General features: G+C 41.8%; 1 protein-coding gene across 1 annotated transcript in view; it reads right to left on the bottom strand.

Moving 5' to 3' along the window:
- Positions 1 to 7,804: 7,804 nt before the first annotated feature.
- Positions 7,805 to 19,545, bottom strand: part of LOC147028152 (scavenger receptor cysteine-rich domain-containing protein DMBT1-like) — a 122,112-nt gene continuing 110,371 nt past the window's right edge. The window contains 3 exon segments of the mRNA XM_085878293.1: positions 7,805 to 8,126; positions 17,643 to 17,824; positions 18,096 to 18,280. Coding sequence (XP_085734419.1) covers positions 17,648 to 17,824; positions 18,096 to 18,280 — 362 coding nt within the window. The 3' untranslated portion in view covers positions 7,805 to 8,126; positions 17,643 to 17,647.

Here is a 19,545-nt window from a genome sequence, read left to right as displayed (position 1 = left end):
TCTCCTGTCCTCTGTGTACCATTATTTCTGTTCCACAGTCTTCGTTGACCCTGTCCCCTCTCCTGCCTTGGTTCCCAATCTGGGTTATCCCTGCAGGGTCTCTCTTCTCGTTCTTCATACTGGCGGTCCTTTCTTTCTAGATTCCTCATTATTAGGGCTCTCTCGGTTCTTTTCCCCCTCCTGTCTTCTTCTTCTTTTAAGGTCTGCAATGCTTGTCTTGCTCTTTCATGTAAAGTGGTGGGCTCAGCGTTTTTCCATTCTGGAGTTGTCTTAACTTCTCTCCTTATTTCGTCTCACAACCCTTCCACAAACGAATTGTTTAGGAATTGTCTGGGCACTACTCCCATCTCCTCATATCCTGAGTGTAGTTCAATCTGTTCAGACAGTCGTGCTTTGTCTGCGCTAGGTGGTTCCTTTCTATCCTGTACAACCTCTGCGATTGCCTACCAATCCATCACTCTCGGGGCCATGTCGGTTGCTAATTGATCCATTAATGAGGTTACTCTTGTCCTATATGCTGTCTGTGCTACTCGCTCATCGTCGTTGAGGCCGGGTCGGTTCAAAGTATTGTCCACCTCGTCCTCTGGTTTTACTCCCCATGCCGCTGCGCGGGCACCCCAAACCGAGCTGGGTAGCACAGCCGTACATATGAATCCGATATCTGTTCTAGTTGCCCCATGCATTTTTATCTGGTCATGCAGTATTTTTATTGCTTTCCTTGGATTAGTTTTTAAACATTCTTCCAAACTTGCTTTTACTCCCCAAATGTCTTGGGGTGTCCACGATCTCCAGACCCAATCATTGTGCGCCATTTGCATCATGGAAAACTGCTGAATGTCAGCCCCTCCCATTGCTCCTTCCTCCTCCAGGACGGGGTAAATTCCTTTTGTTATTCCAGGTCGTGTGGTTATTTTCCCATCTATGTTGTCGTTCTTTTCCGCTGGCTGCGCTAGCGCTTGTTTCAATTGCTCCTGTCTCGCTTCCTCTTGTGTCATTCGTTGGTTCAAAATTCCTTCGAGACCTGAACGCTTATTTTCTGTCTCAGCTTGTGACGCCGTTAAACAAACGGCGAGCACCTTCCAGTGTTTCTCTCTCTGTCTCGAGCCTCCCGCTTTGCCCTCTGTCAGCACTGTGCTAACTGTGTGCAATACTTTTGGATCGAAGGATCCAGCCAAGGGGAAAGGTCTTTTCTTCCTGCCATCCATTTCACCCAATCTTGCACTCCCTCTACTTTATCCCTTCCATGTTTTTCTCCCACGATTTTCAATGGTGGTCCTCTTGGTAACCCTTGAGATTTAACAGAGTTATTCCCCATATTTATGTTCTGAGCTTTTCAACAGCCTTATAGCTTTAAAGCGTTTCTCCTTTTATTACACGGAACCGGGGTTCCGCTATTATCAACAGCCTTGAAGCCTTCTTACAGGACTTTAACCTATTAGTCTTTCTTCACACAACACCTTTAGAAAACAAGATTTTACCCTGCTTCTCTTTATTTCACGTGGATATCCTTATCCTCTTCATACAACAACACAGATCTCAAATGGCCGTACCCACTATCACAGAATACAAGACTTAAACTCGTTTCTCCTTATTTCACTTGGATATCCTTATCCTCTTCCCTTCCCAGTCCCAAAATACAGCCTTACAGCCCCTTGTGGTCAATCAATAAAACTGCATTTGACTCTCCTCATATGTTTACCACTATTAGTTTGTCACCTCAGCAGAACCTGAAGCTGCGTTCAAAGGAACTCTCTCCGCTGGGTGTACAGTGCTTTCCTCACAAGGGCTATCCTTTTGCAGATGCCCGACGTGTTGCGCACCACGTACCGTTTAGCTGAGACCCTTGTAAGTGCTGTACACCAAGCGGCGCTCCTCCGGTCCACAGCATCAGAGTCCGTGAGTTCCCGTTCTGGGGTGCCAACTGTGAAGACTCCGTTCTTCAGCCAGGTATAAAGAGAGTCTTTCGAAGAGGATTCACCATGATGCAGCTTTATTGAAGGACCACACGCCAGCCAGCGGAGGTGATGTTAGCAGCTTAACCAGCACAGTGGAGAGCTACCAAAACCACACTGAGTCTTACATTCAAAAACTCTCCCTTATGTACAATCTATCTCTAATTCCAATCTATCTCTGGTTATAATTTAACCCTAGTTCGTGTGACAAGATCTCCAAATGTGTTCTCAGGTATGAGCTAAGAGTTTTCCCTTCCCTCCCCCAAGGGAGGGTGGAACAATCGAACAGCTTATCTTCGGCCCCAGCAATCATCTTAGACAATCCCTCTCCCCTGCCCCAGACTTCTTATCACTGTGGAGTGTTTGAAGGACAAACAAAACCCCCCTATTAAGTTCACAAAGACGGTAAGAGTAGGGACATATCTCGCTTCAAACGAAACAAGAGCCCAGGAGTGGAATGCTTGAGAAAAACAACATAAAGTTTAGTTTTACATGAGAAAGAACATGTCTCGGTTTGTTATCACTTAAACAACACAGCCAGTGCCTTCAGATGGCATCTGGTGGACTGACTCACTGGTAAACAGTGCCACTAAAACTATAGAGTTCTTAAAATGCATTACAGAGTATATACAAATGTGTTCAAATCCCTACATCAAACTAATATGTATGTATTAATTATGGATCAGATGTGACCATAAAATAGCACTCCTCACAGTCATTGGATAACGTTATTCTTTTTATTACTGCCAATTATTGTGCTATCATTATTATCTTGCCAAAACGAAGTTTTTGCAAGATATGTTACTCAGCTTGTATGGTTTTTTTTTTTTTTTTTTTTTGTTTGTCTGTAATCACGTATAAAAAATTCTGCAGAGCACAGTTATCATTGGAAATTTTTGTAACTTCGCATATCAGAGGCCTATAGAGGTCCCTTTCAGTGCACAAAATTTTGAAGGTCAAAGGTCAAGGTCACTGTCGCAAATCAGGGGAGTCGACGAAACCCTTATTTTTTGAGTAATTTTAATCGAATCGTCTCCAAACTTTATGGGAATGTAGTATCTGGTCTGGCGCTCAGCTGATTAGTTTTTGGTGGCGATCGGCCTTGACCTTCATGGTTAGCGCCTGAGGTCAAACATATTTGACCCCAAGGTCAAATTTTAAAGTTTTCGGAACCATATCGTGCCGTACCTCAAATTGAACACCTCGATGAGTGCTTTCTTCATATGTCAAGCTTGAGACATTATGACGTCATTTGGTGACGTTATGAGGCAAACACATATTTTTCATGGTTACTCTGTAGAACGATTCTCATCGGAATCTCTCGTAAGCAGATATTCCTCAAGGAGTCGCTCCTGGTGGATAGCAGCTCTGTTCACCTCAGTGTGACCTGAAAGAAGTCACACGTGATCACCTTTTGGCAAGATACGGGTCACCCTGCGGGTGACATTGGTTTATTATTATTATTCTTCTTATTATTATTATTAATATGCTGTTATCATTATTCTGAGATATCTTTGGGAAAAATTGGCATGATAAGGTGGAACGACACTTCAGTTGCGATATATACACCTTTCCAACACTGAAAAAGCAATAAAATGGCCATAACTAAGGAAGCGGTTGTCCGATTAATATCAAACCTTAAAAAGGCACATCCGCGGGTCCCCGGCAATATTCCTGGCAAGTTTCAATCAGATCGGACTGGCGGTTGTCGAGAAACGGCGGACGCAGACAGACACACGGACACACACACACACACACACACACACACACACACACACACACACACACACACACACACACACACACACACACACACACACACTCACTCAGATTGCTGGACTTATAGATAGACTAGTGCGGGCCCGTAGGTGCATAAACGACGACTGGATTGGGGCATTTTTTTCATCCCCCCCTCTCACTCCCCCCCTCTATCCCCTTCTCTCGTGCCAGTACCCTCTCTCGTGGGTGAGGCGTGTCAGTATGTGCAGTTTCGTTCCTTCGCTCTTGTAAACGACGACTGGATTGGGGCATTTTTTCAATTAGATCGGACCAACCGTATCATAAATGGCCATAACTTGGGAAACACCTGGGAAACATACTCAGGTCCCCAGCGTCAATTGTGACGTTATATCAAACGAAGAAGAATTGTGACGCCCCCTCTCTCTTACTCCCCCTAGTCTCGCCCCTCCTCTCTCCCCTCCTCTCTCGCCCCTCTCTCTCACCCCCACTCTCACCCTACTCTCTCTCGCCTCTCTCTCACCCCTCTCTCTCTCACCCCTCTCTCTCTCGCCCCCTCCTCTCTTGAATTGTGATGCCCCCTCCCTCTCACTCCCTTTCTCCCTCCCCTCTCTCGACCCCCTCTCTACCCCCTCTCTCGCCCCTCCTCTCCCGCCCCTCTCTCTCACCCCTCTCTCTCGCCCCCACTCTCACCTCTCTCTCGCCCCTCTCTCTCGCCCCTCTCTCTCGCCCCTCCTCTCTCCCCCTCTCTTGAATTGTGATGCCCCCTCCCTCTCACCCCCTCTCTCCCTCCCCTCTCTCGACCCCCTCTCTTGCCCCCTCTCTCCCCCCTCTCTCGCCCTCCTCTCTACCCTCTCTTTCCTCCCTCCTCTCTCGCCCCTCTCTCTGTAAATGTATTCACAAATGTATTCACAAAAAAAACAAAAAACAAATAAATATATAAATAAACATTCATTGTGACGTCATTTGTGACATTATAGCACTGTGTCCTGTCATTGGTTTGGTAAATAAATGGCCATAACTTGGGCACCGCTTGTCCGATTAATATCAAACCTTGAAAAGGCACATACTCAGGTCCCCAGCGTCGATTGTGACATCATACCAAACGAAGAAGAATTGTGACGTCAATCGTGGAACAATAAATAAATAAAGAAAGAAATAAACAAACATTAATTGTCATTCATGATGTCATAGCACCGTGTCTTGTCATTGGTCGACAGATAAATGGCCGTAACTTAGGAAACGCTCGTCCGCTTGATATCAAACCTCGAAAAGGCACGTCCGCGGGTCCCCGGCAATATTCCTGGCAAGTTTCAATCAGATCGGACCAGCGGTCATTGAGAAACGGCGGTCGAATACAGACAGACAGACAGACAGACACACACACAGAGATTGCTGGAATTATAGATAGATTATATGGTCAGGTTTTATTAGCCTCCATTAGATTGAGTCAAAAACGGGGGTGGGCTTATGGATTTGGTCTCAATTTTCGTGTCCGTGCATGCGTGTGTGCATCCGCAACCACATCTTGGACGTGTATGGACCCATTTTATTTGTACTAGGCAAAAAGACAAAACATGATGGTGTACATGTGCTCATCAGTTTTTTTCGACATCAGATCCAAGTTGGCCGACTGGCGGCCATTTTGGTACTTCAACGTATCTCCATTCATTTCTGCGACAAGCATGGTCCGATTTTCTTCAAACTTGGCACAATCACAGTACGCATTGGCATTCATTTGTACCTAACTTTATTTTGCAATCTGATCAAAGATGTCTGACTGGTCGACTGGCGACCATTTTATTTGTAGAAAAATCTTTGTGTTGAACACATCCTCAACGATTTCTCGGACCTGTTCTTATCGATGTTGTTAAAACTTGGCAAACAGATAAAGAATGGTGGCTGACACATGCACATCATTTTTTGTTGAGATCAGGTCTAAAATGGCCGAATGGTGGCCATTCCCGTTGTAAAAAAACAACCCAGGTGTCGAACGCTTCCTCAACCACTTATCGGACATGCATGTACCGATCTTGTAAAAACTTGACACACAGATAAGGAAGGATGGCTTCCATAATATGCATGCATTTTTTTTTGAGACATCACATCCAAAATGGTCGACTGGCGGCCATTTTAGTTGGAAATAAAACCTTTTGTTGAACACATCCTCAACCATCTCTCGAACATGGAATTATCGATGTTGTTCAAACTTGGCAGACAGATCAAGAACAATGATTTATTTACATAACAATGCCATTTTATTTCGATATGAGATACAAGATGGCCATCTCACGGCCATTTTAATTGTAAAATTTGAATTTTCACCATTGGTGCGACGACTCATGGAGAATGTTTTAATCACAATTAAGACGTCAAAGGTCATGTGGTGTGGCAGCCATGTTGGAAAAACGGAAAAACTTTGGACCTCTATCTCTGAAACCACACCAAGGAAAAAATTGAAACTTGGCACATGGCCAGGACTCGTCATGGGGAATAAGTGTGATTTTGATGACGTCATAGCTGCCTTCGTTTTGTCATAATTGCATATGTAGAATACTACATCTGATCAGTATGAAAATTTGTTAACGTCATCTCGGATAAAATGGTCCACATAAAAAAAAAAATTGATGACGTCATCAGTCACGTGATTCAGCAGCCATATTGTTCAAAAAATAACAATAAACCTTCAAAAAATCTGCTTCTCTGAAGTGGCTGAACAGATTGAGGCAACATTTTACATGTATGACCGCCTATCAAGAGGAACAAAAGGATCACACAAATGATGTGATAGGTCACATGGTTTGGCAGCCATTTTGGATTTACCCTTAAACCTATAAAAAATCTTCTCCAGAACAGCTGGACAAATCGAGGGGAATCTTTACACAAATGTTCCCCAAGCCATGGGTTTACAAGTTTGTTCAGGAATAATTGATAGGTCACATGGTTTGGCAGCCATATTGGATCGAACAAAAAACATTAAATAATGTTTTCTCTGGAACCACTTCATCAGTCGACGTGAAACTTCAAATTTATGATCTCGGAGTGATGGGGAATATATGTGTTAAATTTAAACTTGATCGGACACATTGTCTGGCATCCATAATTATTTTACTTTTTTGATATGGGTTCATTTGTTGTTTTTTTTTTTTGTTGTTTTTTTTTAAATAAGGCTCACTTGGCTGTGCCTGGATGGGTTTGATGGCAGAGGAGCAACTGAAATGCGAATCCTATCCAGGTTCCTCCTGATGACTTAATCTTGGCTTTATGCTTGTTTTGGTAACTTCTGATTACTCCAATGCAGGACTGTACCCATTTAGTCTTCCATTTGATTTGAATTGAATTTATTTTAATCCCATTCTAAATTCAATTGAATAATGAATAATAATAAAAATAACGTCATGGGTCAGGGTCGGGTGTCCGATCAAAGCGCTGTTGCATCAAAGTGGGACGTCTTGGTAGCCGGTCATCACTGCCAGCAGTTATAAAGTGGCAGTTCTAATTATGTCCAATTAATTACATGACACACCAGTACACAAATGCCACACAAAAACAGTCCTGGTAATGGTCTGTAATCTCTGATTGCTCTTTTTCTTGTTTAAGTATTGCGTTTACTGTGTATTTTTGTGTCCGGGATTTCGCTCCTCATCTTTGTGCCTGTAATACAATATTTATTTCTGAAAAGGAATTTGATGTGCCTTGTGACCATGCCTTTTTGCCATGTTGATGATTTGGGTTTGATTGCCATCATTGGAGGATTAAGGTGGTGATAATTCTGAGTTTGATACCAGCATGTTAGAATACTCACAGAGTGCGAATGACATCAGCCCCTCGGGTGTCGATTCACATAATTCGTTGACTGATCAGTTAATTTGTGGTGTGATATGTCAAGCAAGGTCAGTATCTGCCTAGACAAAGAAAACGCCCTTTTGAGTGGGAGCTGTCCACGTAACAATGTGCTTCAACACAGCCACATACATGCATGCATGCACACATGCACGTCAAAACACACACACACACACACACACACACACACACACACACACACACACACACACACACACACACTTTTAAATCATACAGTGTTCAGATTGCTTTCTAACTCAATGACAATAAAAGAGGACTTCATGTTTTTAATATTTTTCACAAGAGAGCAAGTCAAAGACAATTTGAGGAAATAATTCACGAATAAAAGGCTTCAATCAAACCATTATATTTTTATTTGTTAATGGAACCACATTCTTACTGGATTATTGACAATAAATCATCATATTGTTGAAAGCAATGATGGAATTGGATATTTTGAATCATTCCCAAGATAAGCAAATTGCACCAATAGAAGCATTATATTATACCAATCAAGCAAAAAATAATTTCATTGAAGTAATGAAAACACCAAAACTGTTTATTCCCAGAATTCTTGATCAAGGTTCCAGTTTCCTGTGAAAGAAATATAAATGGGATTAAATATATATTGTTTCTATAAAACCACATCTAATCATGTAATTTGTTACTTTTGTAAAGGTCAGTATATCAGGAAATAGGAGTTCAGATGATCAAGACATAGCTGTTGAAGTGCGAACTGTACAATGTCAGTAAGGATATTAAGGTTATAAGAGCAGGCCCCCCTAACAAACGGACGCCAACGTTGTCAGACAGAATGAAAACCCGTCATTCTTGTTCCAAAAACAGCTAAAATTGATGAAAAAGCGGCCGAAATTGAAACCAACACAGTAATTATGGTCGCAATAGCAGATATAATGGAAACCAACATGTTTATTCTTCACACAAGAACGGTCGTGACGGAAACAAGAACGGACAATCCCGAAATAGATTGGTGGGGAACGGAAGCATGAACGGTTATTTCCGTCGCGAAACGTCCGAGAGCGAAACAAAAGCGGTTCATTCCGGTTTCTGTAGTGCGAACAAGATGGCGGATGCAGTAGAACGACCTGTTACGGTATGTAAATTTTTTGTGCTTGTGCCTCGAACATAAATGTAATATAGATAATATATAGTGGGTAGTACCTGATGTAGTTTTAACTATTTATTAAACCGAATTTTGTTGTGATGATCATGTCTGGTTTGCCTGTATTTCGAGCCCCTGAGTGAAGGATCGCTAGTTGTGTAGGCCCAGTTCAACATAGGGGATCGTGTATGGGATCTTTTTACAGTTTTTACTTCATATTAACTTTGTTATTTTATTGGAATTTGCAATTTATTATTACGATCAAATTTTACCTCTTGCAAATATAAACGATCAATCGTCACTGATCGCTGCAGCACGGGGCACGAATTTCATGAAATGTCAGCCACACATTAAGTCAAGAGGGCGCATTTATCGCTGCTTGTATAATATCCCGTACCACAAAGGGATTTTCATTAACAGCCATGATATATTCAAGACAGACTACGTTAAAGTTAACTTACCATAACTTCAAGAACTTTTCAAGCCGCCATATTTTCCACGTTATGGTAACCGGAATGAATCGCTTTCGCTTCGGTCTCCACCGTTTCGCGATGGAAATAACCGATGTTGCTTCCATTCCCCACGGTTCTATTTCGGGATTGTCCGTTCTTGTGTCCATCACGACTGTTCTTGCGTGTAGAATAAACGTGTTGGTTTTGGTTATATTTGCTATTGCGACCGTAATTACTGTGTTGGTTTCAATTTTGGCCGCGTTTTCATCAATTTTAGCTGTTTTTGTAACAAGAATGACGGGTTTTCATTCCGTCTGACAACGTTGGCATCCGTTTGTTAGGGGGGCCTGAGGAGGCAGTTAACATTTCTTTTTGAATAATGTGTTGATAATGACAGTCTAAAGCTACAAATAGAAAGGTGTTTAAAATGTTATATTAACAAGATACTCACAATAGCTTGACACATAAATTTTGCCATATATTTTTCAATATCGCTAGACCTCGTTATTCGCAGGGGGTACATTCCTGGAAAATGCCGTGAATAGTGAATCTGCGAATAGTGGGGCATTGGTTCAATGGAAAAATGGGGGATAGGTTTCTGGCAGTTCGTGATTCATGAGGAAAAATCAAAAGTCCCGAGAAAAACCGTAAATACGCATGCAAAAAACCCCCACAAAAAACTGCAAATACACTAGCGTAAAACTACAAAGACATGACAAAACCGCAAATATGCGAAGCACAGGGCCATGAATGTCGACGCAGATCCCATTTTAGAAACCGCAAATACGCAGGGTTCACGAATAGCGGAGTCTGACAGTACATATAATTTGCATTATATTTTTCTTCTTAATTAAGAATACTTATAATATTTTGAAAAATTAATTTATGTTGCTGTATTTTGATCTTGAAGTTGCAGAGATAGAGTTGATATCACTTCCATCACATCATACATGAGACCAAGGTCACATCAGAACTCTTCCAATCTTTGCTGAATAATTTGTCCCTTGTATTCTGACATTTCCTTAACCTCTCCAGTTGCATCCTGTGATGCAGTCGAGAAGTGGCTGTAGAGGGCTCTGTTGGAGTTGCAAACTGCTTTAATGATACGAAAGCTACTTGCAGCTCAGGGAACATCAAGCACCCTTCCAATCTTTTGGAGATGACTTCCAATGCTTGTGTTTTTCTGCTAATTCAAAATGATTGTTTTTGACTGGCTGTAAAGTAAGTAGAGACTGTCCAGAAATAATGTAATATTGTTGATACCATTCACTTCTTTTACAACATCTCCTACTGCCAGCACCAGTCTGTGGTTGAGGCAGTGCCAAACAATAATGTCCAGGTACATCTGCTGAAGCCGAGGCTGCAACTCCAGATTTCTTTCCCAACATTACACTTGCCCCATCACATGTGAAGACAAGGAAGTTATCTGATATAAAGTCTTCCCCCAGTCCCAACTTGTGCAGGTAGCTCAGCAAACTGTTTGTGATGATTTTTGCTAACTAGCACTCTCAGCTCAATTCAGTCTCAGAAAAGCACTGTTGGAATATTGTTCATGATGGAACTCAGTTAGACTACCATAGCTGATTTTTTTACAAAGTCTGATTGTTTCATCTGTTAATACACTGAATTTTGCTGGGTTTGTAACTATTGTTTTGGACAGTTTTATTTCTCATCTCTTTTGCAGTGTGGTGAATGATGTTAGTTGCAGTGTATGTGGAGTGTAAAGTGATTCCCATGTCAAGACCATTTTGTTGTCGAAAGGGAATCAGATCATTGTTGTCGGAGTATGGCTGATATTCATCTTGGTAGGTATGTATGCTTTGCAAAATACAGAAGTTTTCTCAACATCAGCTTCAACCTGTTTCTTCAGCTTTTCTTCCATTGGCTTGTCAGATCTAAAAAAAACTTCTGCATGTAAATGACACTTGTATATGCTGTATTTGTAGATTTTGCTCTGCAAACCTGATATGTGATATTAATGATCTCCAGCCTTACTGTATGTCACTGCAGCTGATGTCCATTCTGGGGATAAGGATATTCCCTTTTCTTTGAAGACATTGAGCCCTTGTGATTTCACTTCAGAACAGGTGTCACAACCCAAATACTCACCACTCTCGTTCTAAGACATGGGTTTGCTTTCTTGAAGTGGAAAGATTGTTTTTCATTCCAAATACTTGGATATGTCTTGTTCACCCCTCCATCAGTGTTTGTGGCATCTTCTGATACTTCAGTGACATCACTTCATGGAGATGACTTGCTGCATCACCTTGTTCTCTTTCTGAAAACCTCTGTTATAAATGCAGCGTGTGTCGCTGTAGCTATGTCAGGAATAATCACTCGTCAATTGGTCACAGCACAGACCAATCTGATGTGCCCATTTTCTCTTCACAAGTCAATTGCTTGCAGCACTGAGGTGACTACAATATTGATAACTCGCATGAGTACCCGGCGTTGCCCGTTGACTGTTGGCATTTTAAAGAAATCAAATTTTAAGTTTTCCTTCTATTTTTTTGTTGGGGCCTAAAACTCTTCCCCACACCCTTTAAGGAATGGGGTCAGGGATCATTTAATATTACCTTCCACAAGCTACGAAGGCTTAAAGCACTATTGAGCGGTTAAAAAAACAACAAAATCCAACTTTTTTTATTTGAAAAATAAATCTCGGAAAGTTTGACGAAGATCCATTTGGTCATCTCTGGGAAAAATGGGGACACAGACATACAGATAAATGTCTGTCTCATAGTATAGATTATGGTATGGTGTCTTTAACAAATGCTTTCCTCATCTTGTGTTTTCTCACCTCTCACAGCAGTAAATACAATATTGGTGATTGTGGTATAGTCCAGTTGCCAGGTTGAGTACCTTGTTGTTGCGAGAAGTGTATTGTTTTTTGATGGTTTCGTACTCGCATGGGTCTATAGAAAGAATTTAGCTTGGTTGCCGGAGTGGCAACCTTGGGGAACTCCGATAATTTGCATAAATCCATGATGGTCATCACGGACGGAGGTGGAAAATAACTTTTCAACCAATCAACCTACAATCACAGGTGATACATTTTTTCCGGATAATTTTGAGGTGAGGAATCGATTTCTGAGGTCAGTTGTGTGGTTCAGGATCAAATTCAGAGTCAAAGGTCAAGTTCAATGTCATTTTTGGACTATTGCGGGGTATAAAACTTGTTGAACTCTGCATCAACTGCAGATCACTCCGACTCGATAGTTGATGAACGATCCCATTGATTCTAATCTCACCTCTTCTTCTTTTCAGAGAAACGTATGATGGCTGACTCAAGGTGTCTTCTCCCGGTGTGCCACGGAGGTGGAGAAGAAACGAAATTCACTGAGATCGGGATCAAGAAGCTCATCTCGTGTGTCAAATCCCATGGAGATGGGGACCTGCAGGCTAAGCTACAGAACATTATTGATGTTGGTGGAGATGCAGCAAGCATAGCCTGCCACAAAGGTTGCTACTGTACTTATACATCAAAAGAGAAAATTGAGAGAGTGAGAAAGTCACAGAAAAGAAAGGCTGTAGATGAGGGTGTAAGGACAACGAAAAGGTCTCATACTCAGGTAGCTGACAAAGGTGTGTTTGAGTACAAACGTGATTGTATGTTCTGTAGCAAGGCATGTTTACCCATTGATGACAGACACCCAGAAAGATGGGACAGCGTTTGTGAGTGTATGACCAAAGAACGTTTTGACACAGAATGCAACCCACTCTCAACTATGAAAGATATGCTCCTTGATGTTGCTGAGCAGCGTAATGATAATATCGCGAGAAGGGTCAAGTTGCACCTTACTTTTGTTTCTGATCTACCTTCTGCTGAGTGCAAGTACCACGTCCGCTGCTGTAACAGTTTCACGAAAGTCCCCACATATGCTGATTTGCCAACTGGTAGTGCAGATCAAAATGCTCTGAAGGAAATCATTGAGTACATGAACCGAGACAGGTCCAGAATATGGAATAGTGTTGAACTGCATTCCCTGGACTCGGATCTAGGTGGCAAGCTCGCTCAACGTGACATGTTTAGCAAGTTGACTGACTGCATGAGTAAGGATGTTATCGTTGTTCGGCTAGATGGCTGTGCTACCATTGTTCGTTTCCGTGAGTCCATTGCAAAAAGTCTCAAGATAATTAAGGTAGACGATACGGATGAGAGGAGCATTGCTTCCGTGGTGAGGCAGATCAAGCATGAGGCACGGTCGGTCAAGTACAACAGTGCCAATTACGACCAATCAGAGTTTACACAGGCCAACACAATCAAGGCGACCAGCCCAAGTTTGTTGAAGTTTGTTTCGGACCTGGTCTCCGGTGGTAAAGTGACCAAGAAATCTCTGAGCCTGAGCCAGTCAATTCAGAGTCACGTTACAGGTACCAGAAATCAGACAACATGAGGGCTGGCCGTCAAACTGTTGCACCGGCACGGCAGTTCCGAACTTCTCAAACCCCTTCATGAACATGGCTTCACGACCTCGTACGATGAGGCCCGGAGATTCCGAAAATTGGCCGCTCGTCTACTAGGTGACAATGCACAGGTTCTCCACCAGTTCATGGGGTTGTGTAGAACCGTCAGCGTCATCTTCGCGTGGTTTGACAACTTCAATCTCCAGGTATTCACACCCAATGTTCGACGCACTACCCATGTCCTCTCACATGAATTCCAGCAACCTCATCCTGCAGGTATGCTGGAGTATGGCCGTGCTAAACCAGGGATGCAGACCATACTCGCAAAATCTGCTGGCCAGCAGGCTCCACCTGAACTTGACATCATGAAGTATGGGTGGGAAATAAAAGATGACACCCCAGTACCAGCAACCTCTGATCAGCCCCCAGGACCCCAAGATCTCATGGATGCAGTGTGATGCGATGTAAGGCGGCGGTGAAGGCGTGCGGCACTGAACGTTGCAGCTGTCACCATCGAAAGATATCATGCACTGTGTACTGCGCTTGTGTTTGTAGTGACGCCTGCTTCAACCCGTTCAAGACAGGAGATGAAGACCAAGATGAAATGGAAGAGGAAGGAGAAGCAGATGTGGAAGATGACGAGGAAACTGAACATCTTGATCTTGCATTCGGCTCTGATGATGAATGGGAGTGATCGCCATTAATGAATAAACGCTTGACCACCATCGCTCTGAAAATTTCATTGTTATTATATTATGTCATTTTTGGCCGAAAATGACCTTGAACTTGACCTTTGACCCTGAATTTGACCCCGAATCACAATATTGACCTCAGAAATCGATTCCTCAGGTCAAAATTATACGGAAAAGAGGTATCACACGTGATTGTAAGTTAATTGGTTGAAAAGTTATATTCCACCCCCATCCGTGGTGGCCATCTTGGATTTATGCAAATTAGCGGAGTTCCCCGAGGTTGCCGCTCCGGTGACCAAGCCAAATTTTCTCCACAGACCCATCTGACTACGAAACGATCAAAAAACAATACACTTCTCATGACAACAAGGTTGAGTACAGAACATATACGGGTGGCAAACGGACTAGTACGGCATCTTTATCAGATACTTTCTTCACTTTGTGTTATTTCATCTCTCACAGCGGTGATGACAATATTGGTGATTACGATGGGGCGTCTTTATCACACGCTTTCTCACCTCATGGCTCATCCTAGAGATAACTATATTGATTGCGGTGCTATCCTTGACAATTTTACCTTTCTTTGACTCCCCAGACACTAAGTGGGGAGTGGGTTCAGTGGGCCAACATGGGTACTCCTGCTCAGAGGGTGGGGGTAACGGTTGTAATTTATAATCCTTACCATAATTCAGGACCAGCATGGTTTTGGTTGTGTGTTTGTTTGTTGTGCTTCACAGTACAAGTCCTCACCACCCTTTACAGTACAGTACAATAGTCCTGTCCCCACTTTTTCTTGTGCATGGAGGTGTTTTGAATTATGCAGCAAGAGGTATTTTAGAGAGATATTGTGAATTACATGTTTGAATAAGGATAATAACATACCCCCCCTGGCAGCTCCCAAATAGAGAGGGTGCTTCTAGTAGATTATAATCTTTCAATAACTGTAAAAAAAATGTTAACTAAATATATATGAGCTGTTTGCTCATCCTTTAAATGAGCCCTTAGTCTCACTCATTACCAAACTGATCGTGTTACATGTATACAGCATGTATATCTATAGAGCTATATGTATGTACAGTACAAGCAGGCCCTGACCAGAGTCACGGTTTATGTCAATGTCAATAACTGCAGGCTTTGCGGAACAAGAATTTTTGCTGGGAATTTAAATGGAATCCTGAGCTTGACATCGAATACAGTTTCTGATATCCATCGCCAACATTAGATGGGCTTGTTTCCATGAACACGGACCTTTTACTGGCATTCGTAAAGAATGTCAAAAGTCGATCCTTACAAAAATGAAAACTGCCCTCAGGGCGCAGTAGAGACACGAATCCACAATGGTTCCTGGCCAATAATAGACCCGAGGGCACTTCAATAAACTGATGATATGTCATTCTTCTATTGTGGTCCATTCTGGCTATGAACTCGCCCAAGTCTGTCATTTATTACACAAAATTAAAAAAGTTATTACCCATGATTTTGAAGTTGAACAACGATGTTTTGGAAAAAATTAACTGAGTCAACGATAAGGTACTGAAAAAAACAAAATCTGGGTAAATGCCATTTATGTGTGTTTAGGCAGGACTACAGCACATATGGTTTCTCGTCCATCCATTTGTCAATACTTGCAACTTCTCCGAAACTGCTGTCTAGCTGTATCACCTTGTTCTCTTTCTGAAAACCTCCATTATAAATGCAGCGTGTGTGGCTGTAGCTGTGTCAGGAATAATCACTCGTCAATTGGATAAAAAATGGGATCGGCTGAAATGATTGTTGGTGTGGTAGAACATAAGTTTCTTCATGTCATCCTCTTCCTCCACACATAGGTCATCATAAGGTCTAAAGATCCCAAAAGTACTTGAATTTCAATTTCACTTGACCAGCATTTTGGATTACATGAAAATATTTAACAATCTTGTTCTCTCAAACTGTTTAACCAATTAATGCGAAACTTTAAATGAGTGATCAACTAACGAAGGGAAATATTGCTTGTAAACAATGATGTCATCAATCACGTGGTATGGCAGCTATACTGGATCATAAGAAAACTTATGATCCTTCACTCTTTCATTCCTCTTTTTCCCACCAATGGAACAAACTCCCACACTCTCTTCAATTCCACTTTCCCCTCCAGATCTTCAAAACAGATGTTCACCACCATCTCTTATCTTCCTCCATCCAAAACCACAATCTTTTCTTCCCCGACAAATCCACCCCAAACCCACCACCATCAAATTCCCTGCTTTCCTTCCTGAAAGTCCTTGCCGTATAAGGAGCTGAAAGTCCCTGTAGTGCCCATCTTGTTTACCCCACGCACCCCACTCCACCCCTCCCCCTTCCACAAATCTCCTCATGTCTCTGTTCCATACTGTTTTTTTCCTTTCCTCTCCCACCCCTCTTGTCTTCTGCTCCCCTTGTACGTTCTGTGTGTTAGCTCTCATACGAGCCTTGACATTGTCTATAAAGAAAGAAAGAAAAAAAATAAAACTTTTAAAAACCTTCTCCGAAAATGATTAACGAGTCAAGGAGACTGCTTAGGCAGCACCAACACTCTGCACAGAGTATGGTCTCAATGGATGTATGGATGGATGATCAATGCAAAACTTTAAATTTGTGATCGACTTTCCATGGGAATCATGGTTTGTTACTGATGATGTTATTAGTCACGTGGTATGGCAGTCATATTGGATCATAGGAAAACCTTAAAAAATGTTCTCTGAAACCGCTTAACTGATTTATGTGAAACTTTACATGTGTGATCAACGAGACTAAGGAAATATAATTTCAAAGCAATGATGCCATTGGTCATGTAGTCAGGCAGCCATACTGGGTCAAAGGTAGAAAATATTTAAAATTAATCTTCTCTGAAACCACATAAGCGATCAATTCAAATTTTTTTTTTTTAATGTGACAGGCTACCTATGGAAATATTTTATTAAAATAAGCTGACACGAAACACAATATGGCCGCCAGTGACGACACAATACAGAAAGTGGGTAATATCTTGAAAAATATGAATTATATACACCTTGGAGTTAGCTGCACCTTATTTTGACTAATTTTGAGATAATTTGAAAGAGCTAATTTTGACAACAGGAAGTAACATCATCCTACCATGAGTGGGCACTATCTCCAACAAAGGCTCGTGGACAGCTGCCGGGAGTTGCAATATAATGAACACCGTGGTAATACTACCTGACCGAAAATGTGTATTCTAAATCCAGCTCTTATTTTACCCTGATCCATCCAACACTCCACTTTTTGGCGACCAGCCAGTTGAGCTACAGGACCATTTGTCCTCTATTTATTTTAAAGATGATACAAAGTGCAGATTTCAATCCTGATCAAACATAGTCCAGAATTTGAAATTCAAGCTTAGCTTGCATTTGTTAATAAAAAATTGTTCTTCTAACTGAAGTGCATTGATGATGATTACCATTCTTAGTTCTCTCCCAGAATGGACTCGATCATATTCGCAGACTGATGCTCGGTTAATAGACCCAGGACAGCATTCATTACACCTTGTGCATCGGTAACACAGTGCACGGGAAGGCGGATAATCTTGTGCTCCTTTCTGGCCCACACAATATTCTTGTGAACCACTTCATGGCCATTGTTCTGGTTCAAGAAAAGAAGAAACAAAGATAAATTTGTGTAACAAATATTACTTATCAAAAACACTTGCACACCTTTTTATCGTCATCAGCTTTAATATGTACCCTGGTTTTACCCGAGTAAAACTGAATTGTTTTTGTAACACAATGTACATTGTACATTAACTTTCTTACCTTATTTCAAGGTTCCCTTATCAGTAGATTTGGCAAGTTATATGCAAGAGATGCTATGAAAGTTTAGATTCTCCTCCTTCAGCAATGACTCATGGGCTTACCTCACTGGTAGTGCCACAGCTATTCAAAGTTGTTTGAATGCGGACATTCCGACCAAAACGCTGTCCGACACAAGCTTGGTCATTTAGGTGGATGTTATATCCAGTGTAACCCAGGTGGTCAACATAAGCACCACGGATAGAGATTTCCATGTGATCATTGTGGCAGGCCAAACCAATATTCTCATCTGCAATGAGATGGTGAAAAAAACAAGGTCAAAACTTTCTCGATTTTAAATACAATTTCTAAATTATGAAAACTCAAGCAATAGTTATATTGATTGATTGATTGATTCATTCATTCATTCGTAGCACCAAGCTTCAGGTTTTGATCATTTCAAGGGATGTAGCTTGACTGCTGATGCATCCCCGCTGGAGATTTAGGGCTGGGATTTAAATGTTACCAGGCGACCATGACACAATGGCTTTCTTTTTTCAAAAGGCACTGCGGAATCTTACAATGAAGAGGCCATGCAGATTACCACTCTGACAAATGCTGTGTAGTTTTCAAAGCTATTTTCTAATTTTACTGACCTTTTACTAATCTAAGCCAATGAGAAACTTGTGTTTTAACCAGTCAATGACAGCCAGTCTTGTGAGACATGACTGACAATGGTTAAGTGAGTTTTGCTTGGTTTTGTCCTGAAGGTGGTTTCTCTACTCAACAAAGTCAACTGCTTATTGGAAATGTAACAATATGAAATAGCTCACGAGGTAAGCTTTCAAATATGATGTATTGATGAAAATGACGTGCAGAGTACCCGCCCTATGGGCGATCTTGTTCCAGGCATGCACCATGTTCTTCTGACACATCACTTTATTTGGGTGGTGTATAGGCAACTGACAGCTCTGTGTCAGCAAAAAAAAACAACCCACGAAGTTATGTGCATGAAGCAAAAACACACCTGGTGCTAATAATTCAAAACACCTCACTACACTGGAAAACATGGGGACTGGAATACTGTACTGTAAATGGTGGAGACTTGTAATACCCTCTCCATCTTGAGGAGGCACTACCCGATGCACCTTTACATAGAGAATTTGCGTCAAACCCCATCCCCTCTCCCACCAAGACCACCAGCAAAGATAAAAACACCCCTATACATTAATTTGGGTCATGCTGATGCTATGTAGCAAGCAAGTCTAGATGTCGTCGACCCAGAACTGCAGGAGGAGTAGCATGACAAAAAACATACAATCACCAGTACATGAATTATAGTAAGGATAAGGGGAGAAAGGAGGAAGAGATTGTAAATTTAACGTTCCATCTTTATTTACTTTTGTCATTGTTTTTAACAAATGGGGATAGGAACAACGCAGGAATGATAGGCCGAATGGCCTTCTCATGCACAAAAGTTCCTTGTGTATATTTGTGTAACGTTGTTAAGAACAGGAAGAAATGGGGAGGGAAGGACAGAGAGTTGAGGGTGAGGGTGCATGGAATGGGAAGAGG

Source organism: Eptatretus burgeri, chromosome 4 (genome assembly GCF_056783735.1).
Source record: "Eptatretus burgeri isolate ZD-2024b chromosome 4, Ebu_testis_v1, whole genome shotgun sequence".
In the NCBI taxonomy this organism is placed as follows: Eukaryota; Metazoa; Chordata; class Myxini; order Myxiniformes; family Myxinidae; genus Eptatretus; species Eptatretus burgeri.
Note: the sequence above shows the minus strand (reverse complement) of the source record. Positions and strands in the feature narration are given on the sequence as shown.